We start from the raw sequence: 23,345 nt of genomic DNA, 5'->3' as shown, positions 1-23,345 counted from the left end.
GCTGCGACCTGTTGGGGGCACTCAGGTATAGCAGCAGATTGCTTGCTCTCGCGTTATTTGTTTTCCCTTCCAGCCTTCAGATGTGGCTGCTATTTTATTCATGAATCACAATATTCCATTTAAACAATTAAACAAGATTTTTTTTATCACTTTGGGGACAAGAGGGAAGTTTCTCATAGAGTCATTAGGGAGACTCCATAACAGTTCACTGCAAGTCATCTTGCTAGGCTGGTATATTGTGTTTATGTTTGAATTAGAGTGTTTTCTCTGCTGTCTCTGGCATTGGCTTGTAGAATTACCTGCCCTCGACTGTATTTGAACAGAGCCCATACTTGGTGCATTTTTAGCATATTTTTGTAAGCAGCTTGTACTATCACCACTTGTAGAAACATTTACTTGTATAGACAGCCAGCCTGACAGGGCAAATGGCTACTGCAGGAGACTTTCTTACATTGTGCTATTTTTCAGTAGCTCCCCACTTAATAAATCTTTCAACCCAATCCTGACTGTATCTCAGGTACTTAGGAAATGGAGGAGTTAGCCAGCAAATTGGGCTGCACTCATTAAGCTAGGGGAAAATGATGGATTATGAAAAGTGAGAGCAAATGGCAAGAGAAGGTGCAGCAGAGCTTTGGGCAATTAGAAAGCTTCAGGCTTTACCCTTCCTGGGACTCCATGTGCAGGAGACTCTCTTTGTCCTGTACAGACCTTTGTGGACTGGGAGAGTCTGTGAAAAGGGGGTCCAAAAAAGCCAGTCAAAGCTGCTCCTGGAGACTTTTCCTGGGTCAGACTCTCTGGCACCTTCTCAAAAGGTCAAGTAGGGTAGCAATCTGTTGCTGAGTGTATTGGTGTTGCCTTTTAAGCCAATTACTCTGGAAGCTGGTTTTATGTGGTAAATTAGGTATCCCCAATGCATATCATGTACCAGGGAAGCTTGTACTCTTCTATTTCACCAGGCAGACTATGACTGTGTCTTTCCATAAAGCCTAAAAACTGATTCCCTCTTTAAAAACTATCTTATTGCCATCAGCTAAACCTTAAAAGATAGATTTTCCAGCTAGAATAAATTTCCTGCAATATATGTTCCTAAAGGAATAGAAGACATGGAAATTTTGAACAAGAGTCTTATTATTATTATACAACTCCTGTAAGGAAATATTAATCAGTAACTCTTCACACTTCTATTTCTCAGCATTGGTTTTTCATCAATGCTTACATTTATATAATGACAATTCAGATAGACAGGCAGACACATGTTTTCAAGAGGTTCGATCCTGAAAACCACCCAAAACCTTTCTTTCCTAATGACCTCAACAAACATTTTATATGGTCAGTATTTACATTTATATGACCATTTACATGGTCAATTTATTTATATTTTTACTTACTGGAAACAAATGCTCAGTGAACAAAAGGGGGAGACCAGGGGTTTTTTGCTTGAGCTCTGAGGAATGGGAGATATGCAACATAGGAAGCATGTTGGTGCTGGTAGAGTGGTGGAAAGGTAGGAGGCTGGGAATATTTTGTCTTTCACTACTGAGAGGTATAATAGGATCTAAGGTCTGCAAGTGATTTGTAAACAAAGAATAAATGCTTTTCTAGGCAATAAACTGCAGTTTAAACAAGAATTAATCCAAAAAAGTCATGTAATGTGTATTCTAAAGTAGATCAGAACAGATTATCACAATAGTCCATTCTGCTTTTATAATCTGGCTTTAAATGCATAAGCACTTTAAAAATAAATCAATATTGGATATGAAGCAGGAACATGTCCCTGTATTTCTCTGGCTATTTCCTGGAGAAAATATATGATGGTTTATAATACTGAAATTGTAAGGAGTCTGAATAAAATAGTGTTATAATTAATTATGAATTTTTCTATGCAGTATACGTGATAACAGAAGAAGACACATTTTAGGTCTTTTTAAAAAGCAAATATCTAACTAAATAAACATAAGAAATAAATAGATAGTCACATGAATAAGGACTTTGCCTGTAATTCCTTTCTTTTTTATTTAGATGTACTTTAATTTTTTTTTTTGTCTTGGTTTTGTACCAATTTATTTCCTGACTATCAAAGAGTGTGCTAACTTCAAACAAAAGCTACTGTGGTCTTCAGTAGACTCATGATAACAATGCTTTTGTAGGGACAGAATATATTTGCAATAATCCTTATACTTGTATAGGCTAATGAAATAATTCAAGCCTCATGACAATGTTCACTGTTTGCAAAGAAAGTCCATCAGTTAAATATGATGCTCTGTCAGGGGTCATTAGTCAGGCTACAGTCCACAACTCCATTCTCAGGGCTTTGCCAGGGGAGCTGTCAAGTCTGTCTGATTTAGTCCTCTCTCTCATACTTGCAGCCTTTTGGTTTAGCTGTTCCTTACTTTTCCCTCAAATTTCTCCTTTTGTCCCACTCTTCCTAGTCTGCTTATCTTCACCTCTTCATGCACCTTAAGTGCAGATCTTCCTTTATCTACCAGTGTCTTCAGCAAGCTTCCGTATTTGGTCATTCCCTTCCAGTCCTTGGTCCACGCTCCTTGTCAGACCCTTATCCTTATCAATCCAGTTTCTACTACCAATCCCTTCCATGAACCAACCCCATCTCTTCACTTTACCCAAGCTTCATCTCACTCTGCCCTCCATTTGTCAGGTAGCTCTAATCAGTCTCTTGGCCCCATCAATCCTAGTTGTAACTTCTTTTATTTCCTCTTCCTAAATCCTCAATCTTGCCAGATTCCCACTTCCAGTATCTCCTTTGGCCTATTATGTTTTCTGTCTTTTTTTTTTTTTTTTAATCTATTTTTATTTTTATTTTTATTTTAATTCTTGTCAGACAAACCCTCCCACACTCCCCTTCATGTTGCCTTCTTGCTAAGGAAAAACTGAGTGCCTGAAAAACATGACCTGTAACTCTCTACAACAACTGAAGTGGGGGGTTGTGGACGAAAATCGGAAGTCTAGAAATTGTAACAGCAGTAATAAGAAAAGGGAGAGTGACAGGGAAAGGAGAAGCAATGGGGTGTTCCTGACAATATAATCAGATTTTAAAATGATGAAAAAAGACTTTGAATTAACATCTCAGGAGTTGCTCCTACCTCTGTCACAGGCCTCATACAACCCTGTGTAAGTCCCTTGGTGCCAGGTTCATTAAAAGATGTGGATGTTGTCATGTACAACACACTAATGCTGGGCTTTCAGCCCCTTGGTCCCTAGCACCTGTAGCTCTGTGTCAGGCAGTCAGGCTTTGTAACCACTACCTTAGGAGGGATACTTCAGAGATAAAGACAACTTGAATTTCAGAAGCATTGAGGGTTTGAAAATTCAACCTGTCTCTCAAAATTTAAGGCCACTTCTCAATACCTCTGTACGTTAATTTCATTATTGACAAAATAATAACTGACCTTCTTGTGAGTGCTGTAAAGCATATTTCATTTAGGCTTTCCTTAGGTGCCTCTACAGAAATAGTTTTCTGAGTGCAAAGTACAGCTATAATTATGAGAAACACTCTTAAAAGAGAAAAAGGGACACACAAAGGGACAGATAATATCATGAGTAGCTGTAAGTACCAATCCCTTAGTCAGATTGTTTGTCTGTCTGCTGCTTTAGAGAGTCTGTTTACTGCAGTAGTCAAAAGCTGAAAAACTGTGGCAGGTAGCAGATGTACCAATTAATAACCTGTCAAGGCTGACGGATAGATTGAAAAAAACCCCAGCTCTCACATATAACTCCTGTGTGGTTTTTTTCCCACATTTCAGGTCTTTGGGGGTCATGAGATACACTCTGTCTCCCTGGAGAGAGATGAAACTGCCTCATTAGCGTCTATCTTTCATGACATTAAGACGCTGCCTTTGAGATGCTAACTTACCTGTTCTTCTCCCAGAATCCTGAAGTGATGAAGTTCTTTAATCAAGGAATCTGGGCAGCCAGCTGTTGGAAAGAAAAAAAAAAAATAGGCATTTTAGAGCTTCCTGTCAGAGCAGTTTCAGCATAAGACACATAGATGCAGAGAGGATAGAATATACAGATTACCTTAGATAAAGAAGATTAGAAAGATTAGCCATGGCTCTGCAGGCACCAGAATACTGAAAGCCATCTATCAAATAATCCTTCCACATTTTGGAGCATGCTACCAAGAATACTTAGAAAGGTTATATTCTGAATATTTTAGCCCTTTCCCCAAAGGACTACAAACAAAAGCAAGATGAAAAGGGCAGCACTGTCTGCCAGATACTGCCAACCCTTAGTATAAGCCAAAAAGCCTGTTAAAAGAGGATCTCTCATCAAAACATTGGAGCTGCCCAAAGCTGAATTCTGATTCACACAACAGGTTTGGACTCATTTCTAAGAATAATACATGCTTTTCCTGATTCCCTGAAGGATTTCATAGGCCCCACAGATCCCTTTAATTTTGGCTGTTGCAAATATAACCCATTTCACATATATATGGCTGTTACCTGCTAGTGTTAACACACAAACCAAGAACACAGGCAGAGGAGTGATTTGCCAGAATTTTGCAATGAGATTAATTTTCAATCACTACAAACTTTCACATCTGTACCAGCCAGTAAGAAAGAATATGTCTTGATAGCTGCCTCTTTAATCCCCTGTTTAGACCGTGGTTACCTTCCTGGCAATGCAATCCAAGGCTGCTGAACACTACTTTTGTAAATGACTTTTGTACACTACTAGACTAATTCCTGACAATGGATGAAAGTGCAGACTGAGAAAGCTATCTGGGCTTTATTCTTTTTACCATAAATTGAAGCATCTCTTTGCGAACAGAGAACATTTCTTAAAAGGAATAAAGAGCAGAGTTCCCCTCAGAAAATGGGTGGCACCGTGATCTTTATCAACCTGGTTTTCTGCTGATGCAACTACAAATAGTTACCTTTCACTCTTAATGACTGCCATTAAAAGAATACAAATTAATTTGGATGTAATTATCAGAAAAATCTCCACCAGCACCAGGGTTTTACTCAAGGCCAATGAGACACGACCTACACTCACAATTTCTGTTGGCATAGCTGTCTTAGGGATGCAGAAGGAAGAGCTACACTTGAAAGCAGCATACTAAAAAGGCGAAAACCCAAACAATAGACAAAATGACACTAGTCTTGTAATTGCATACATTTTTCCACTTAGGGAACTGATTTAAATGTTACTCAAGTCAGTCTTTTGCTGGTAAATGTCTTATCTTCATTCAGTGGAGGAATAGGTGAAGAATGCACCATCTACACAACTTCATCAGCAAACCCTTACAAAGGTAGACAAGGTTTAAAGTTGGCCCGGGTTTAAGCATATAGTAAGAGTTGTCTATTAATGACTTGTCTCTCGTTAAATATGAGTATTTCTTCCCATTTAATGAAACCTATGATATCCTTACAGGCTTCTTTTTACCCACCTCTTCCTCGTGCACAAGGATATTCACATATTTGAGGGTGTGAGTTTTAGCTCTAAGTGATTATTTCTTAATCAGATTTTATTCTCTTCAACTTCTAGAAGCACAACCCGTTTATCACCTTTAAATTTCTTTTCTCATTTTTTCCATGATGTTTATTCTTTCTCTTTCTCAATGTACTTAATTGTCCTTGCTACTCCTACCACAGAATTGCTGCTACACAGCATTTCCTTGTCTTCTCACTGGGATTTACATCTCAATCCAACTCTGTCTCACTAACTTCTTGACCCATGCCCTGACTTGTAGTCCAGAGCTGTTGTCTTCTCTGTGTTTCAAATCAAAACTTATTGTATAAAACACGGTTCCTCTCTCTTAGCCTCAAGTTCTTACATAATCAGCAATATTTTTTTCCTGCATGTGATTTTCCCTGAAAATCTACATTGATTGCATACTGCTATAAGAATTTCTAAGTGTAGAGGATAATTATGATTTCATGTAATGCTGCCTGCTAATCTTTGACAGATGTTAGCTTTAGAACACCAGCTAAACTGCATTCTGCTTTTTGGAGTCCTTACAGCTTCTACTTCAATCAATTATTTCTTTCTTCCCTCTTATCCTTTCCAATTTGTTATTCACTAAACTCCTTAAAACTGGAAGGTTTCCTTTTTCTTCCCTAGCAAGAACTTTTTCTCTCCATTCTCCTTGAAATTATTTCCTGAGAACCATTTTTCTCCCAGAAATCCATCCTATTCTGCCCTCACACATCAATTATATAATCTCCCCTTTAAGAACTCTTTACATGCCTCCTCTCTACCATACAGGCTGGGGATGAATGGATTAAGAGCAGTCCTGCCAAGAAGGACTTGGGGGTGGGGGGTGAGAGGCTGGACATGAGCTGGCAATGAGCACTTGCAGCCCAGAAACCAAACGTGTCCTGAGCTGTATCCAAAGCAGCGTGGGCAGCAGGGAGAGGGAGGGAATCTTGCTGATCTGCTCTGCTCTGGTGAGAATCCCACCTGGAGTAACTGCATCCAGGTCTGGGGTCCCCAGAACATCAGGAGGATGTGGGTGTGTTGGAGTGGGTCCAGAGCAAGGTCACCAAGATGATCAGAGGGCTGGAGCACCTGGTCCATTAGGAAAGGTGAGAGAATTGGGATTGTTCAGCCCAGAAAACAGAAGGCTTGGGGGAGACATCACAGCAGCCCTCCAGAACTTGATGGAGGCTTATAAGAAAAATGGGGACAAATTATTTAGGGGCGGCCTATGGTGAAAGGACAAGGGGTAATGGTTTTAAACTGCATGAGAGTTGATTTAGATTAGATATAAGAAAGAAGTGTTTTTATGGTAAGGGTGGTGAAACACTGGAATGGGTTGCCCCATTCAAGGTCAGGCTGGCCAGGGCTCTGAGAAACCTGACCTACTTGAAGGTGTCCCTGCTTATTGCGGGGGGGCTGGACTAGATGACTCTTCCAACTCAAACTATTCTATGATTCTATCAAAAACATACATATTTAAGTGTTACTAGTCATCCACTGCTGCATCCTCTTCCAAATACAATATTTTGTATAGTCTGTTTTTCAGAGACTTGCCCAACCTAGTTTTCAATCTTTTCATAGTTCAGATTTTCACTGGATCTTGCTTAGCTGATTATACAACAGATCCTGACGTTACTAGCAAAGAGAGAGCTTGAAAACTATGTCACTGTTGGCATGGTTCTTTCCAGCAATGTAGCGCGTTCGGTTTGTAACCAGGCAGAAACACCAATTTAGTGTAGTGGTTTGGTCCAAAATACTCATTGCTGTTTGCCTTCTGTGAGATAAGAATTAGGAGAAAAGCAAAGCAGGCACCAAAATTGAAAGAATATAAAGAAGTTTATTAACAGACCTAAAAGAGGGAAAAAGGAAAAAAAATATCATACCACATCTTCAGAACGCTTCTCCTTCCCCCCCACCCCTTCTCCCTTCTCCCACTGACAATGTAAAAAGACAACCCTTGAGATGTTCAGTCTGTTTACCACGTCCATATTAACCTTGTTCAGTCCATTTAGGAAGAGGAGTCTCTCTTGCCCATGCTATGAACACATTGTTACAATGAGACAGCCACCCGGGTTGGTTCTCTGCTTGCATCATGTGAGAGTCCCTTCCCACAACTTGCAGCTTTTCCCACAACTGCTTTCGAGGGTCCAATCTTGAGCTACTGGGGTATAATTTTAAGGTTGAGCCGTTCAGAAAAAAAATGTTCTCTTCACCCATCTCTGGGAGCATTTCATCTCTAAGAACAGAGGCCCTCCTCCTTCCTTGGGAGCAAAGGGTCCTCCTCATCTTTATCTCTAGGACTATCTCTGGGAGCATCTCTAGGAACTGAGGTCTTCTCCTTTCCCATTTGGAGCAAAAGTCCTCACCGCTTCCATCTCTCCCTGTCCAAACTTCTCATGAAATTACAGCTGCGTCAGCATCTGCCTATCTCAGCACAGGTGCTTTTGCTCCCAAGTACAAGTTGAACGCTCCACCCCCCACGCCTTCATGAAATTGCAATGGGTACTCTGATATATCACAGCTTTACAACAGAATTTCAGCTTTAAGCATCTCCTCTTTCTCTTCTCTCAGGTTTTCAGCTCTTCACAGCACTAAAAGGGTTAATCTCACCTAGGCCTTGCAGATGGAATGAAGCTTATCACTGTTGGTCAGATGATCTCTTGCCAGACAGCGGTGCAGCTTCAGCTGAAGCTTGACCGCACTGGAGAGGGGGAGCCGGGCCACTCTGTCTGCACAGAGCAGGGCTGTGGGGGGGTTCTATGGGTGGAACAGGGCCCATCAGCTCCAGGATGGCCGTGGCCTGGCCCGGCCTGGCCCGAGCAGGGCCTGCCGGCCCCCATACGGGCCCCGCAGCCACCTGTTGCAGCGCTGGAAACGAGAGAGAGCTCTGCCCAGAGTTTGTCTATTCTTAAGTGTGGATCACAGAGGCGGTCACAACTTTAAGTGGCTTAAAGAATTGTCCATATCCAAACTGGCCAGCTGATAGGTTCTGTTAGGTCACAGAGGAAGCTGTAAGCACCCCTTTACAAGAACACTACTTCTGAGACTATGCTTTGCTAACCCATGACAAGCAACAAGTTCAGAAATGTCACATGCATACAATATTGAATCATACTGACACATCTTAACAGTCTGCTGTCTGCATGAAGTCATTTCAGATTGTCACATTTCAGAAGCAATAATTTCAGGAAAAAAAAAATTTCCTTTTTTTCTTTTTTTTTAATATTTCTGTGTATATTTCTGATGTTTCCTGTTTCTATTTTTCATTTCTTCTTTTCTGCAAGTGGACCTTTGTAAAACATGTTCTAACACTGCAACCTCTTTTTACCAAATATCTGTGAGTTTTGAAAAAGTGTTGGATTATGTTAAATTCCTGCACTGTGACTAGAGACAAAGGTTATGAAAAATAACAATTTCATAAATAAAAAGTAAAGAGAATTAAAAAAGCCCCTATTCTGCTCAAAACCATTAAGAACTATTTATCATCTCACCCAAAAATTCATCCATATAGCCATCAACGTATTAATGTATACGAAAGCACACATAGAAACTTGAATATTATCACTAGTTAAGCACAGCACCTGACGGGTTCACTGGCAAACTGTACACACCAAACATTTACAGAAAAGTGTATTGTCTAAGTCTCTGATGTGAAGCTAGCACATGCCAAATGACATAAATAAACTGCACTTTACAGATTTCTGCTATTTTGTACAGAATGCTTTGAGGATTAGTTTTTATGCCCTCTTGTCATGGGTTAGCAAGCATAGTCCCGGAAGCGATGTCCTTTCAAAGGGGTGCTTACAGCTTCCTCTGTGACCTAACAGAACCCATCAGCGGGCCAGTTTGAATATGGACAATTCTTTAAGCCACTTAAAATTGTGACTGCCTCTGTGATCCACACTTAAGAATAGACAAACCGCCCCGCCCCCCAGCTCTCTCTCTCTCTCTCGTTTCTGGCACTGGGACAGGTGGCTGTGGGCCCCGTGCGGGGGCCAGCGGGCCCGGCCCAGGCCCTGCTCGGGCCAGGCTGGGCCGGGCCACGGCCATCCTGGAGCTGATGGGCCTGTTCCATCCGTGGAACACCCCCACAGACAGAGCAGCCCGGCTCCCCCTCTCCAGTGCGGCCAAGATTCAGCTGAAGCTGCACCGCTGTCTGGCAAAAGATCATGTGACCAACAGCGATAAGCTTCATTCCAGCTGCAAGGCCGAGGTGAGATTAACCCTTTTAGTGCTGTGAAGAGCTGAAAACCTGAGGGAAGAGAAAGAGGAGATGCTTAAAGCTGAAATTCTGTTGTAAAGCTGTGATATATCAGAGTACCCATTGCAATTTCATGAAGGCGTGGGGGGTGGAGCGTTCAACTTGTACTTGGGAGCAAAAGCACCTGTGCTGAGATAGGCAGATGCTGACGCAGCTGTAATTTCATGAGAAGTTTGGACAGGGAGAGATGGAAGCGGTGAGGACTTTTGCTCCAAATGGGAAAGGAGAAGACCTCAGTTCCTAGAGATGCTCCCAGAGATAGTCCTAGAGATAAAGATGAGGAGGACCCTTTGCTCCCAAGGAAGGAGGAGGGCCTCTGTTCTTAGAGATGAAATGCTCCCAGAGATGGGTGAAGAGAACTTTTGTTTCTGAACGGCTCAACCTTAAATTTATACCCCAGTAATTCAAGAGTGGACCCTCGAAAGCAGTTGTGGGAAAAGCTGCAAGTTGTGGGAAGGTATTCACATGATGCAAGCAGAGAACCAACCCGGGCGGCTGTCTCGTTGTGATAATGTGTTCATAGCATGGGCAAGAGAGACTCCTCTTCCTAAATGGACTGAACAAGGTTATTATGGACGTGGTAAACAGACTGAACATCTCAAGGGTTGTCTTTTTACATTGTCAGTGGGAGAAGGGAGAAGGGGTGGGGGGGAAGGAGAAGCGTTCTGAAGATGTGGTATGATTTTTTTTCTTCTTTTAGGTCTGTTAATAAACTTCTTTATATTCTTTCAAGTTTGGTGCCTGCTTTGCATTTCTCCTAATTCTTATCTCACAGAAGGTAAACAGTAATGAGTATTTTTAGACCAAACCCCTACACCTCTATACTACAGAACCCCTTATAATGAATATTCTTAGCAATTACCGAAACTTTTCACTTCCCTCTTACCAATTATTATTTGAAAAGTACAAGCCTTCATGAAATTTCCACAGACATAAACAAACCACAGGAATATTAAACAAATAAATCAATAATAATTACACACGGAAGTGTTGAAAGGAAATGATGCAAAAGCATGGACAATTGGCTTCAATGAGAAGCCAAAACTCAGGATTGAGGACACCTGCAGACGAATAAAATGGCAGCTAAATTGCTTATCTGTTCCCTCTTTCAGCTTACATTCAAACCTATGTGTTTCATATGTTCTCAGCTACAGTGACTGTTACAGGTTACTGCTAACTATGAAGGCAGAGCAAGATATAAGAAATACAAAACTGATGCAAATATTTAATATTTCTACACCACTTTTTAATCTTTCATAGCTCCATTGACCTTAGAGCAATCAGATCCATAAGACTAATGTGATATCTTAGGAATGAGCCTAAGTCTAAGCAGGAAAATAATGAAGGGATGATGCCCAGTTCAAAGGACCAGCAGCTTTATAAAGTCACAACGAGTAATTTCTTTGCCTCTATTCAAAGTTTTATTACTTAAATTAAATTTAAGCATTTTATTTGCTTCTACATGTTCCATCATACACAAGTTCACTTGTTTGAATAATTTTGTTGTTAATTGATTCCCATATTGCTTTATAATTTAACTCCAAATGCTGTACTTACAAATGAAGGGTCCATTTAAAGTTAGAGAAATTTGCAACTGTAAATTTGTAATTTACATTGTGGTATTCTCTTCATAAACATATTTTTAATCTGTTCATATAAGTACATGTATCTCCAAGAGAAGAATAAAGAAACAAAATTTAGGAAGGATGGTTTGATGTCTCCTAACATCATAAATACCCTGATTTCAATCGGTCTGAACACACATTTTCAACTACACTTGTAATTAAATTATGATTCTAACACCAATTTAATTACCCAAATCTTCACATATTTTTTCTCAGACAGAATTAGCTTCTGTTTTTTTTTCTTAAAATTATCCCTCTGTATGACTTATGTTCTTCAGAGAGAAGGCAAAGGAAAAATTAAAACAACCCTTTAATGTTGCATAAAATGGAAAAATGGAAGCAAAAAATGACAGCTGTTTCAAATAGAGCCAGCTGAGAAGTAACATGAGTGTCAGTGCCCTGATGGCACCACCAGCCCTGCCTGTCCCAGCCAGAACCCCATGTCATCCCCTGCCTCACCCACCTGCATCTGGGTTGATCTCAGCTCCCCACAGCCCTGCCCTCCCCAGCCAAAGGCCCTGGCAAGCCAGGGCCATGTTCAGGCCCATTCCCAGGGAGGTGCCCAATGCTCAGAGCAGGGGCTGTCCCAGTACCCCTGTCTACCAGCACCTGGATGGAGGTACCCTGGCTGAATCACTCAGAGAATCATAGAAAATCACAAAATGTCTTCACTGACCACAGTTACAAGCATATGTATCTCCACTGCAGGGTTGTGTGCTACATCTTCTACCATACGTTTGCAGCATTATTTCATGCTTTGCATTTTAAATTTCATCTTTCCCCAAATGGCATAGTTGTGTGAAATTCATTTCAATGCATTTAAGCATTAAAATGTTGGCTACATGAGTCTAATTTATTCCTTGCATGCTTCCTTTTTAGTTGATAGAAGGAATACATGCCTTCACAGAGTAATTCCCATCATCCAAGACAGGCACAAAAAAAATATCCTCTTATTTCCATTAAGTGAGGAGTTTAAGGTGACTTGGCAAGATTTACACAAGTAACTTTTAGACTTTTAAAGTTAGATTATTTGAATTTCACCCAACAGCTGCAATTCCAATCATTGCTGCACATGCTTAACATTGGAGCATGTAAATTTCCCCGTCACATTTAGCTCCATGCAAGCTAAGCATTTACATTATGAGCACAGCGCAACTTCCATTTCTCTCACTGAGAATTTATGTCTGCATCAACACTTGTTAATTCTGAAAAGTACATCCCTTTTGTGGGCTCTGAACATAACCACGCATGAATATCTATCAGTGTCCTTCAAAGGATATCTTTTCACAGTGCTAGTTGCTAAACCAAGCTTGCCACTAGAAAACGTTTCAAATACTTGAGAAAACCACTTCATGCTTAGAAAATTAATGGATATGTTGGTATTTTTTTTTTCCTGACTTTAGTATAGGTATGAGAAATGTTCCGTATTCAAAAACATAATCCTAAAAATCTGGCAGCGCAGCACTCTAATGGCAGGACTTGCAATACAGCAACAATTACATATATCTATAGGCAAGTGCAAGCTGGTCTGCCATGCATGGAAAGACGGCTAGGGAATCCTGCAACTCAGAGGTGCTTGTTATAGCAGGTATGCATCCAGAGCACAGCCAAGCTCAGCTACAGTGGGACAGCGCCTGGGACTCCAGACGTGACTACAAGTTACTCAGCACAGCACAGACTACTCTGTTGATTGAGCAGCAATGGCAGAAGAGCAAAACTCTGAAGTGAGTACAGTAACAATGGGAATGGAAACAGGGTAGTAAGAAGGCTGGAGTCAGACTAGACTTTCACACAAAACTTAGCAAGTTTGAAGTCCTCTAATTAGTTTGTAATTAGTAGTAATTAATGTGCATTAATTTGTTATGTCACTTTCCTAGTCTCCTCCAAGTTGTTCAACTAACTGGAATATTGTTGGAACCCCCCACACCTTTCTGCTGTCTGCAGCTCTTCCAGTGAAAAACAGTCCTGTGCTGGTTAGAGTGCAGCCTTTCTTACAGGAACTGACAATGATTTCAAAGTATGAAGTGACTTCACTGCGCTTGTGTTAATTAAATGTTTAGATGTTACAGATGACCTTTTCTCGTTTTTGATGTTAAGTGAATGTGAACCAAGACAAAACTAAGGAGGGTGTCTGGAATGCATAAATACTTTATTGAAAAGAGAAAAAGATATTATGAAGAATATTGAGTATGTAATTTATAAAATACAAGCATACAAGGCTATATTTGGAATAGTGCTTGTGCATTGTGAAAACATGTTGAAGCATTTTCTCACAGATCCTACAGAAGAGTATTACTATAGCCATTTTCATTATTTTTTTACAACAGTCATGAGCAATACTTTTGTAAATAGTAAATTACTGAGTTTTTTTCTTTGTTGCTACCTACATAATTTCCCAATGTAGACAAACTTAGAACTTCATTAATTTGTATACGTACACTTATATTTACATAGATCTTCCTTTGTATAAAAAGATTTAATTTTTAAAGAAAGAAAGGTCATAAAACAGTCCTGTGAATAACTTGTCATCTCAAGTCCCATGCCTTACGTCTGCAGGTCTGAAAAAGCAGAGGATTCACGGGGCACACAACTTCATCTGGAGAATCAATTATTACTAACCACTATTGATCATAAAATCCCATGTCAGAGTCAAAACCCTCTCATGAAATCAGTCAGCTGTATGTTTGAAAATTGGGGGACAATCCTTTAGTACCAAAATATCTTGTACTGGCCACCTTACAATTTGTGTAAAAAGTTACCTACTCAGCAAAAACAAATAAAGTAAACTAAAAAAATTACATGGCATTCTTGTACTCATGCCATTTTAATAATCATCAGTTTGCAGATGATATTTTTCTGTACAATAATCTAGATGAGTAGATAGCAAGATAAAACAAATATATGCTGAAAAAGAGACACATTAGAGGACTTCAATATTACAGATTGGTCAGGGAAAAAAATTTAAAAAGAAGTTTTTTCAAAAGCAAGAAGTACTGATTTCTGTCCTTTCAAAGTCAGCAGGCACATACTTAGACTGCAAAGCTCAGCTCTGCACTTGGGCAATGCTGCACCAGAGAAGATGACAAGCAATGCTCGTGTGTGGTTTCTGTACTCAGAGGTCAACATAGTGAAGACCTTCCCTCTAAGTCTTTAAAAATCTCTCTAAAACTACAAATGGTGGAGCAGTTCTTCAGCTCAAGCAAACTATCACAGCAACAATTAAGTCAATGGTGCTTACAGGTATTCGTACCAACAAACAAATAGACTACGTACACAAAACGTAATACTTGTTAAAAAGACTGTGTGCCTGTAAAGGACATATTTAATTGCTACTTCTTCAAAGGTCAATCTGCAGTAAGAAACCTATTGTCTTAAAAAAAAATCAGAATTGAAATTCCATTTGCTCTTCATTAATGACCTCATCAAACAGTACCACGTTGATTTGCTTTTTCTTTCTTGCTTGACTTCTGACAGCTGAAGTCCGTAAAAAGACCTATATGTTATTTTGCTATCAAAAAGGCTGCTGAAGCTATTAGTCAAGAAAGTTTCATGAAAGCTTGATTGTCAGAACGCAATACTTGTCCTGTTCTGACCAGTCACTAGAGATGTTAGATGTTAGTTGCCCAGCTGAATAGGTTACATCTTTGTGCGCTCTTAAATTCAAAACCCTCCAAAGACACAGAGCACATTTTTTACTCTCATGGAGTACTTGTGAAAGAATTCTGCAAATGGATTGCAGCAGCGTTGGGAAAGGATCACATAAAGTGATTGTAGTAAATTCTGCTGGTCTGGCTTTCTCACATTGCACACAACTCTGGCTTTCACTATGCTGTTACTCACTGCTTTTTTTAATGATGCTTTAAAGCCAAATGACTAGAAGTAATGAACCACATTAGCCATTTTCTGCTAAGGTCTTTCTTTTAATCTTTACCACAAAAAATATCAGCAGGAATATTGACCTGCTGTTCAGTTTAGAACCTGCTTCCTTGCTTCCTTTTTGCATATTTAAAACAACAGTTAAACCACACTTGAACAAGTAACGTTTAGTCACATCAGCATTCAAACCCTGAATTGCACTGAGTTCTGCAATGCCAGCAAGCCACTGTTCACTATTTTTGGCACCTTCTGTATATTCTGCACTGCTATGTGACAAACTGTTGAAAGAGTCTTTCAGAGAGGGGAAATTTTCTAAGAAATAATATTCAGTCTAGCCCAAGAGCCTGAGACTTCAGGGCAACCATGCAATGGTGCAAACATATTTGATGAATAGTCTGCACCATCTGCTTGCTCAATATCTCAGTTTAAATTACAGGCATAAATTCACCCATACAATTCTCAATAAAGTCAGTGAATACCAAACTCATGCAACACAACAAATTCCACGCTGTCTATCTGTAATGAGAAATTGAGCTATGACCTTTAATGCTCACATACAGAAGCTCCAGAAGCAAAGAATAAAAAGGAAACTCCCTTCTTTCCATGCTAGCATTGATTATTGTCAAATTAAATTTTACAGAAAAACCATTTTTTAATGCTTCTTAAATAACAGAAGTTGTTTCTACAGTTTCTTTGCATTGAAGAGAAAATTAACAAGACTAGGGCTCCTACCACAACTAGGTGATTTTAGGGTTTTTTTTAGTTGAGATACAAGAGTGCTGTTTTAAACTTCTTTTGGAAGACTCACACCTTATACCATATAAACCATGGAAGTGAAAATCTCATTGCAGGGATCTGGCCTGAAAGGAGCTCTTCACTCTCAGTTTGCTAGGTTTTTAGCTCTATCAGCTCAATTCATGAAAGGTTTTCTCATCTTTTATTCAAAAAGTAGTTGAAATCTCTAAAGAAAACTCTGTTCTCTCAAATTCCCACCTTCATGCTGGCATTGGCCTTTGATGATGATCAGTACCTTTGAGAAAGGAAGTGAGAGGTCAGGAGCTTTCAGCATGTGGTGGAGACTTTATGAGAGAGGAGATTGCCTTCTCAGGGAAAATCCAACTATCCCTGAATAAAAGTCAACACAAGGTAAAAATAACTATAGAAGAATTTAATTTGCTAGTTACTGAAGGGCAAATCCTTAGAAGATTCAAATTTCTGAATACCAGAACTAAGCAAGTATAAAATAGAAATGCTAAAAGGTTTCTAAGTTGAAATTAAACTGAAGTTCACACAGACGTTTTCCAGCTGATGGCTCAAGAACAGAAATATATTTGTCATGGTAAACAATATTGTAAAGCCCAAATGCTGAGAATCAGATTTGGAAAGTAAATATTTATCCTTTTTCCTTTTAAAAGTTGAATTACGGAAAATGTTCTCCTATAATTTTGGAAGTTATAGACAAAAAACCAGTTTCATAATGCAATGAATTTCCATCTCATTTGTATTTACCAAGTGAGGTTATTACACTGACTATGTAATGTAGAATAAGCCACTGCACCATCAAGAAACATGTGGACAAGGGCCAGAGAACAAACACAGCTTTCCATCTTTTTAATTCCAAACCTACTGTTTAAGGACATTAAAATACAATTTTGAAAGGTTATTTTCTGTCCACAGTACAGGAAAATCAATATGCCAAGCTAAAAAAACATCTGTCAGAAAAACCAAGAAGCACACATGCAGGTCTCACTCTTTTACTCACACATGCATAAGCATACACAAAATTACTACTGGAGAAAGGACAATGGCAAACAATATCCAGTGACCCAGAAACAGCAATGCTTTTCTTTTGAGTTTTGCATTTCTTTTTTTTTCCCGGGATATGACATCATTCTGTATAAACAGTATATAAAAAAAATGCTATTCCTTTAATCTATGAAGCATTTATAAGACTTCAACATGAGCCTTTCACTGAGAGCTTAGACAAATATTTAAATTGCTACATAAATGACTCAGACTACAAGGCAAGCCCAGGCTACTCTAAAAATAAATGTTCATGGACAATAAGCCCATCCAACCAAAAGAGAATTTTAAAAAGCCACAGAATATATAATGTCTCTCAGAATAGTACAGACATATCTGGATGAATGGCTATGATTTTCTCTTTTTCACAGGGATTTTAAGACAGAAAACCATTTCCAGAACTCTAAAGAATGAAACAATTGTCTAAAAGTGACCTGAACTCCTGTAAAGGAGTTCAGATCTTAATTGATACCTAATTGTAATATATTCGTTCCTCCTTTGCAGCAGCAATACCTGTGTGCATATCTTGCTGTTCTCTGAGAGGGAACATGGAAAAGTTCCACTTAAGAAATGAGGACAGTTTTGCATTTCACCGTAATCAGATCAAATTAGGGCAGGTGGCAACTCTGCAGGCAACATAATTATGAAAAATGCCTGTGTTCAACACAAACTGTCCTTGCAGTCTTGAGGTCTAATAGGACATCATAGTGCAATCTTTTTACATTTTACTGGCAGCTCAGAATACAGAAGTCCACTGAGGGGGGTCTCCATACTGCTCTTATTTTTTGTCTGTGCAAATCCAGACAAATAATACATACGTTCTTCAGTATTTGCTCTAATATAAGAAGTTCCTGGGAGTGAAAAAGCTGGTGTGGGATGAAAACTAAAGTTAAATATAGAAGAAAAAGTAATTAAGTCACTAGTCAGGTCTAATTCTAATAACATTGTGTGAGACAGGCTAATCCTGCATTACAAACAGTGATTCGTGTTTCTACTATAAAAAACCTGACAGGCAGGCATAAATACAAGAGATCATACTGTCTATTCATCTAACAGAAAAGAATTGAAACGACCTGAGAGATTCCCCAAAGAGAAAGTGTTAAGGATTTTTCTGATTTTATGTTGATATACTGGCCCTATTCTTGAACAGATCGCTCATGAAGAATAGCTGGCAAAACACATTTGAAATAAGCTGAAAATTTAATGCAAAACTCTACTCTACATTAAAGGGATGATACAGCCAGGTTCATTTAGAATATTACTCTTCTGAAGACACCCCAAGCACTACAATAACAAATGTTATATCAAAGATGCACTCTGCAGCAAATGCAATATGAGTCTCTGTGAGGCGATTTTTCAGTATGCCAGAATTATAATATCACTCCAAGGTAACAAATTAAGCAGCACAAGCTTGGCTGTTGGGATCACTTTATTAGCAATACAGTGTTTTCTCATAAAGAGTGCTTTTCTTTGGATCTGTCAATGAGCTGGTCTATCCGTTTTATGGTGCATGACTTCATATTTGCCTATGAAATAAAAGAAACTCTCTTTCTGCAACATTTTAAAAAAAATTATTGAGAATAACAAAAAAAAATTCCTGATCATTTTTACTCTACAGCTGAAGTCCAGCCCAGTGTGGGTTTTCTCAATCAGCAGGGATAAAAACTTTAATCACAAGGGATAAAACTAGTACACTAGTATCAGTGAAGAAATACTCAATGATTTCTACCTGGTGGAGGAATATCTATTTTTACAAACCCATAGGTTTCTGCAAAATATTGAAAAAAATTCTGCTCTGGTCAGTCATCATGCTGATGTAAGAAGTGATTAAATTCTTTCCCTTGGGCATAAAAGAGAAAACAGCCTTGCCAGGTGGACAGGCCCTTCCAATGAGTCAGAGAAGGATGCTGCGCTTGCACTGTGGTGATAAAATTCCAAGGCTGTCACAATTTACCTGAAGCTCAGTGGCTGCAGCAGACTAGGAATGCAGTGGGAAATGGATATGCTTTACTATGTGCAGGGCAAGAGAGAACCCCCACAGCTCAGCATTATGCCATCAGACTCATCGCTACGCTGAAGTGAATTAGTGCAAGCAATTTCATGAGATTACGCCAGCAATTTGGTACAGAACAGCTGTCACAATACACTACAGGATTCTCCCTCTAGTTTTTACTTACATGACCACAAATAACTTCTGAGTTAATCCAGAGCAACAGAATCTATCCTTGATCTTTACCACCTCACACAGAGATGTGCTATGCCTTGTAATGAATTGGTCTTTAAACTTTTTTTAAACTAAAAATAATTCCATTATCACAAGTCCTATGTATCTTCATTAAATCAGACACTCTATACACCTGGATTTCTTCTAAAATTTGAATTACTTTCCCTAGCTAGACCATGCCCATTATTTCCCTCATCTACACTTTTTTTCTGTATTCTTTTAACAGTGTAGGGTTTCTAAGCTGTGAGCCTGAAGACAGATGGGTATTGGACCAGATCTCCAACCTTAGGTCCTGCATATGTGAAATCCCACAGGGTACAGAGTCCAGCTGCAGAGGGTTGTAGGGGTGTGCATGTGGTTTTTTCCTGCCTCCCTTTGGTAATAGGTATTGCTTCATCAATCATTTCCAATCAAGAAAAAAAAAATTTCTTTGAAAATTTATACTAGTGGGATTCTAAGCTGACATAGTTGGGCACTATGAATGCTGATGCAGACACTAGAAATCGAGATTGCAGTGTCTCTGAACTTAACGCTAACATTAAATCCGGTTGATAAACCAAGTAAGTAAGAACTGGTGTTCCCCCCAGGACTCCCCTTTCCCTCCCATGTTTACAGCTCCTCTTTGCCCAGAAACAGAGGAACAGAGTTCAGACATGAGTGTCCTCTGGTTTTCCTTTACTTCTACAAAATGGAAAGTCAAGTTATTGAAACTAATGATAAGGTTCAGCTTTCTTTTTTCCTCATGTCATTAAAATGCTCACCTGACTTTGCTTCGTTTCAGGAGATCACTGAGCTGCAGTTGTAAAAAATAACAACACTAGGTCTCATCGCTTGTACATTTACCTTTTGACACCACATTAACTATTTTTTTCTGTAAAGTACTTCTAAGCAGTCATTTATATGTTAAGTACTGAACTCTATATCCCTTCTGCCTTTTGATATTACACTTCTTGCTGTGTATTTTCCACTTGTGTCTGTTATGTCATGGATCAAAAATTCATTCCTTGGACTTCTGTTTGGCTCCAGAATACCATCATGCATGAAATTTCAGAGACACTTTTTTTCCTGACTGAGAATTATTGGATATACAGCTATAAAAGCATACATAAAAGCTAAAAGCCCTTAGAAATACTTGGAGGGGAAACAAAACAAGTTTCTTAAGCATCAAATCGGTTGGAAATTCTTCATACTGCTCTTCTATATCAATTCCTGCAGGATTTGCTTTCCATTGTAGCTTAGCTCCTGTCTGCTTCAGGAAAAAGATTGTCAATTATGATAAATGATTCCGTATGGCAGGATTTAGACTCACACTACAGAAAACTATATCTAATGAGATTATCTGATTCTTTCTTAAGGATCAATAATTTATTTATAGGCAGGGGCCTCAAAGGTTAATTTTTAGCCAAACTATCCAGCACTCAAATGACTTGTAAGAAACATACAATCAGAACTGGCTAATCTGCATCAGCTTGTTTAAAAAAATTGTCAGATTAACAAATCAATGATACTTACACACTACAAAATTGGTTTCCACTTAAAAGCTGACTGGATTTACACAGTTTACATGCAGCACAAATCCTGTTTTCATGTAATTTAGCAAGGATTCTGGGCAAAGTGATTCTCCCCTCTCTTGTCAGTTTCCAAGATACAAACTGGCCAGCGGAAATCCAATTGCAGTTTGATGGATGTCTGTTGAGGGAAACAGGAGGAGGGGAAAAAAGAGAAACGTAGGACTTTTGATGATTGGCTACAGGTTGCTGACACTGATCATTTTCCTATCTCTGTTTCCACACATACCTGTGACTTTCCATTTAGAGAGCTTTTCCCTGCTTTACTGGTTTTACCAAGAAGTATGCCACGCCTAACTTGTGACACATTGATGCTCCATTCATTCAACAACCCATTGCAGGAGTTGCATGAATGTAATATCGATGAGTGCTACATTCATGTTTTTTTCACCCATTTATCCATTTTAATTCTGCTCACACCCCTTGCAGTCATTTTAAAGAGTCAAACACATGGCTGACATCAAGCAGTCTCTGGCCTTGAATGCAAAGTAAACTTTGCTGAAACAAATTCTTTGCACATGTCGTTTCTCTGTCTCTTTCCCTTTCTAGCTATGTATTTATAGTTCTCCTTTGAAGGTTGTGGAGCATTATCTAGTTTTATTTTTATTTTTCGTTACTTTTGGATTTCGATGGGAAGTGGGTTTTGGGAACACAGCACACTTCAGATCATTAGGACTATATCCTCCTTTACTGGGACAATAACAAATCAAGGTGGCAAACATCTGAAAGGTACAATGATATTTTTTGTGCAAGGGTCACTGAATTAGAGCAGTTGTGATATAAAACGGATTCTGATGACAGGTGCTTAACCAACTGAAACTCCAGCAACTCTAGTAATAGTTTCCTAACTTCTTTCGATACCTGGAAAATATCATCAGAGACAAACATAAATATTTGTGATGAAAAAATATAGCACAGTGTCAGTTCGCATTTTTTCAGTCTTACATCTACAGATCCTACTGAACTGAAGGTTAATGCTAGCATTCAAAGACAGACTGTGCATAATCTAAGAGGACATGCGACTTTTTTATGTTTCAGGCTAGTGCTTTGTGTCTTTGTTCTTCAGGACAAAGTCTCATGTAGGAAAGTAAGCTAATGTCATTGACTATCTCAATATTAAATAGATAAATAAATAAATAGAGACAAAGCAAAACATGACAGAAGTGGCTGAAATAAGCGGCATGTACACACTACAGTAAACAACTCTGCTGAGCAGCCTTCTAATTTGTCCCAATCTACCACAACCAATTACTCCTGCCTCAGAGACTCCTTATCACAGATTTTCCAAGCCAGCTACCCTCTATTTATTGATAAAAGACATAGCAGTATTTCAGAAAAATTGCAGATTAGATAAAGAAGAAACCCAGTGTTAGAAGTAATTGCCTGCATTTTTTCCCCTCAGCTATCCAATTCTCCATCCAAATAGTTGTAAAGCTACCTTCCAAGTTAGGTCTTGGTAATCCATCTGTATTGGCTACAAAATAATAGGCTTGACAATATTGTAGAACCATTGTTCTTAGCATTACTGTCTGCTAGAAAAACATGGGAAAACAACCTTTGAAGGTCAGCAAGAGCAAAAAAGGACTGTGTTGAATTGGACCTCCACAATAGCACACACGACAGAGTTGCAACACTAAGCTCCACAATGCACAAAAGGTAGAAGTCATTCAACCCTGCTTCTTCATCCTTCCTCTTCCTTCTCATCCCTCTTCCAGGAAAGAAAAGGTATCTTTGGTTTGGGAGAAGCTGGAGCTGGCTGTAAGTACTATAGATAAACAATTGTACTGAACCTAACACAAAATCCATCTCTCAGTACCCTGTCTCTGGCACAGGTCAGTAATAGATGCCAGGAGAAAAGCATAAGAAACAAGAAAAGTGTTAAATATGTCTGTATTTCATCCTTATCTGCACACTGCCATTTAGGGACATTCTATGATAGAGGATGCAATCAGATCCCCTTCCTCCCTCTTGGGAATTCTCCATTAATGTATCTAGTCACTTTGAGAACCCTGAATAATTTCGGGCTCTACAGTATCCTTTAGCACTGAGTTCCGTAATTTTAATTTGCAGCATGTGAGCTTCCTTGGTTTGCTTTATATGTGCTACCTTATAGTGGTATGGCTATCTCCAGTTCTCATGTAATAAGAATGGCTAAATTCCTATTACTTTTTTCTATTCCCCTTATGATTTTAGAAAATTTCATCACATCTTGGTCCAGATGACCCTTGTCAGAACAGAAAAATAAGCATTTCATCACACACAAATTATCCCTTACCTCCAGTCATCCTTTCTGCTCTATGTTTAAATGATAGCTAGCACTTTCTTTTTCAGAGACAATAACCAAAACTGCTCTTGGAATGTGCAGAGCAAGCGGCACTCTTGATTTTCCATGGAGAAATAACATTTTGTCTTTCCAAAAAGTTCCTAAGATCTGAACTGCCCTTTTGATTTTCACTTAGTGCTCAGATGATATTTTCAGTGAATCACCCAAAGAAGAGGCCAAACAAATGAGGCAGCAGATGAGAGACCAGTGCCACACTGTCTGCTTT

General features: G+C 39.1%; 1 protein-coding gene across 2 annotated transcripts in view; it reads right to left on the bottom strand.

The window, feature by feature from the left end:
* PRKN (parkin RBR E3 ubiquitin protein ligase) overlaps positions 1-23,345 on the bottom strand; it is a 696,970-nt gene that overhangs the window by 120,677 nt on the left and 552,948 nt on the right. For both annotated transcript variants that reach the window (XM_048296680.1, XM_048296679.1), the window contains one exon: positions 3,872-3,933. In XM_048296680.1, the coding sequence (XP_048152637.1) occupies positions 3,872-3,933 (62 nt within the window). The remainder of the gene's footprint in view (positions 1-3,871; positions 3,934-23,345) is intronic.

This window comes from Corvus hawaiiensis, chromosome 3 (genome assembly GCF_020740725.1).
Source record: "Corvus hawaiiensis isolate bCorHaw1 chromosome 3, bCorHaw1.pri.cur, whole genome shotgun sequence".
Classification (NCBI taxonomy): Eukaryota; Metazoa; Chordata; class Aves; order Passeriformes; family Corvidae; genus Corvus; species Corvus hawaiiensis.
This window is presented reverse-complemented; position numbering and strand designations above follow the sequence as displayed.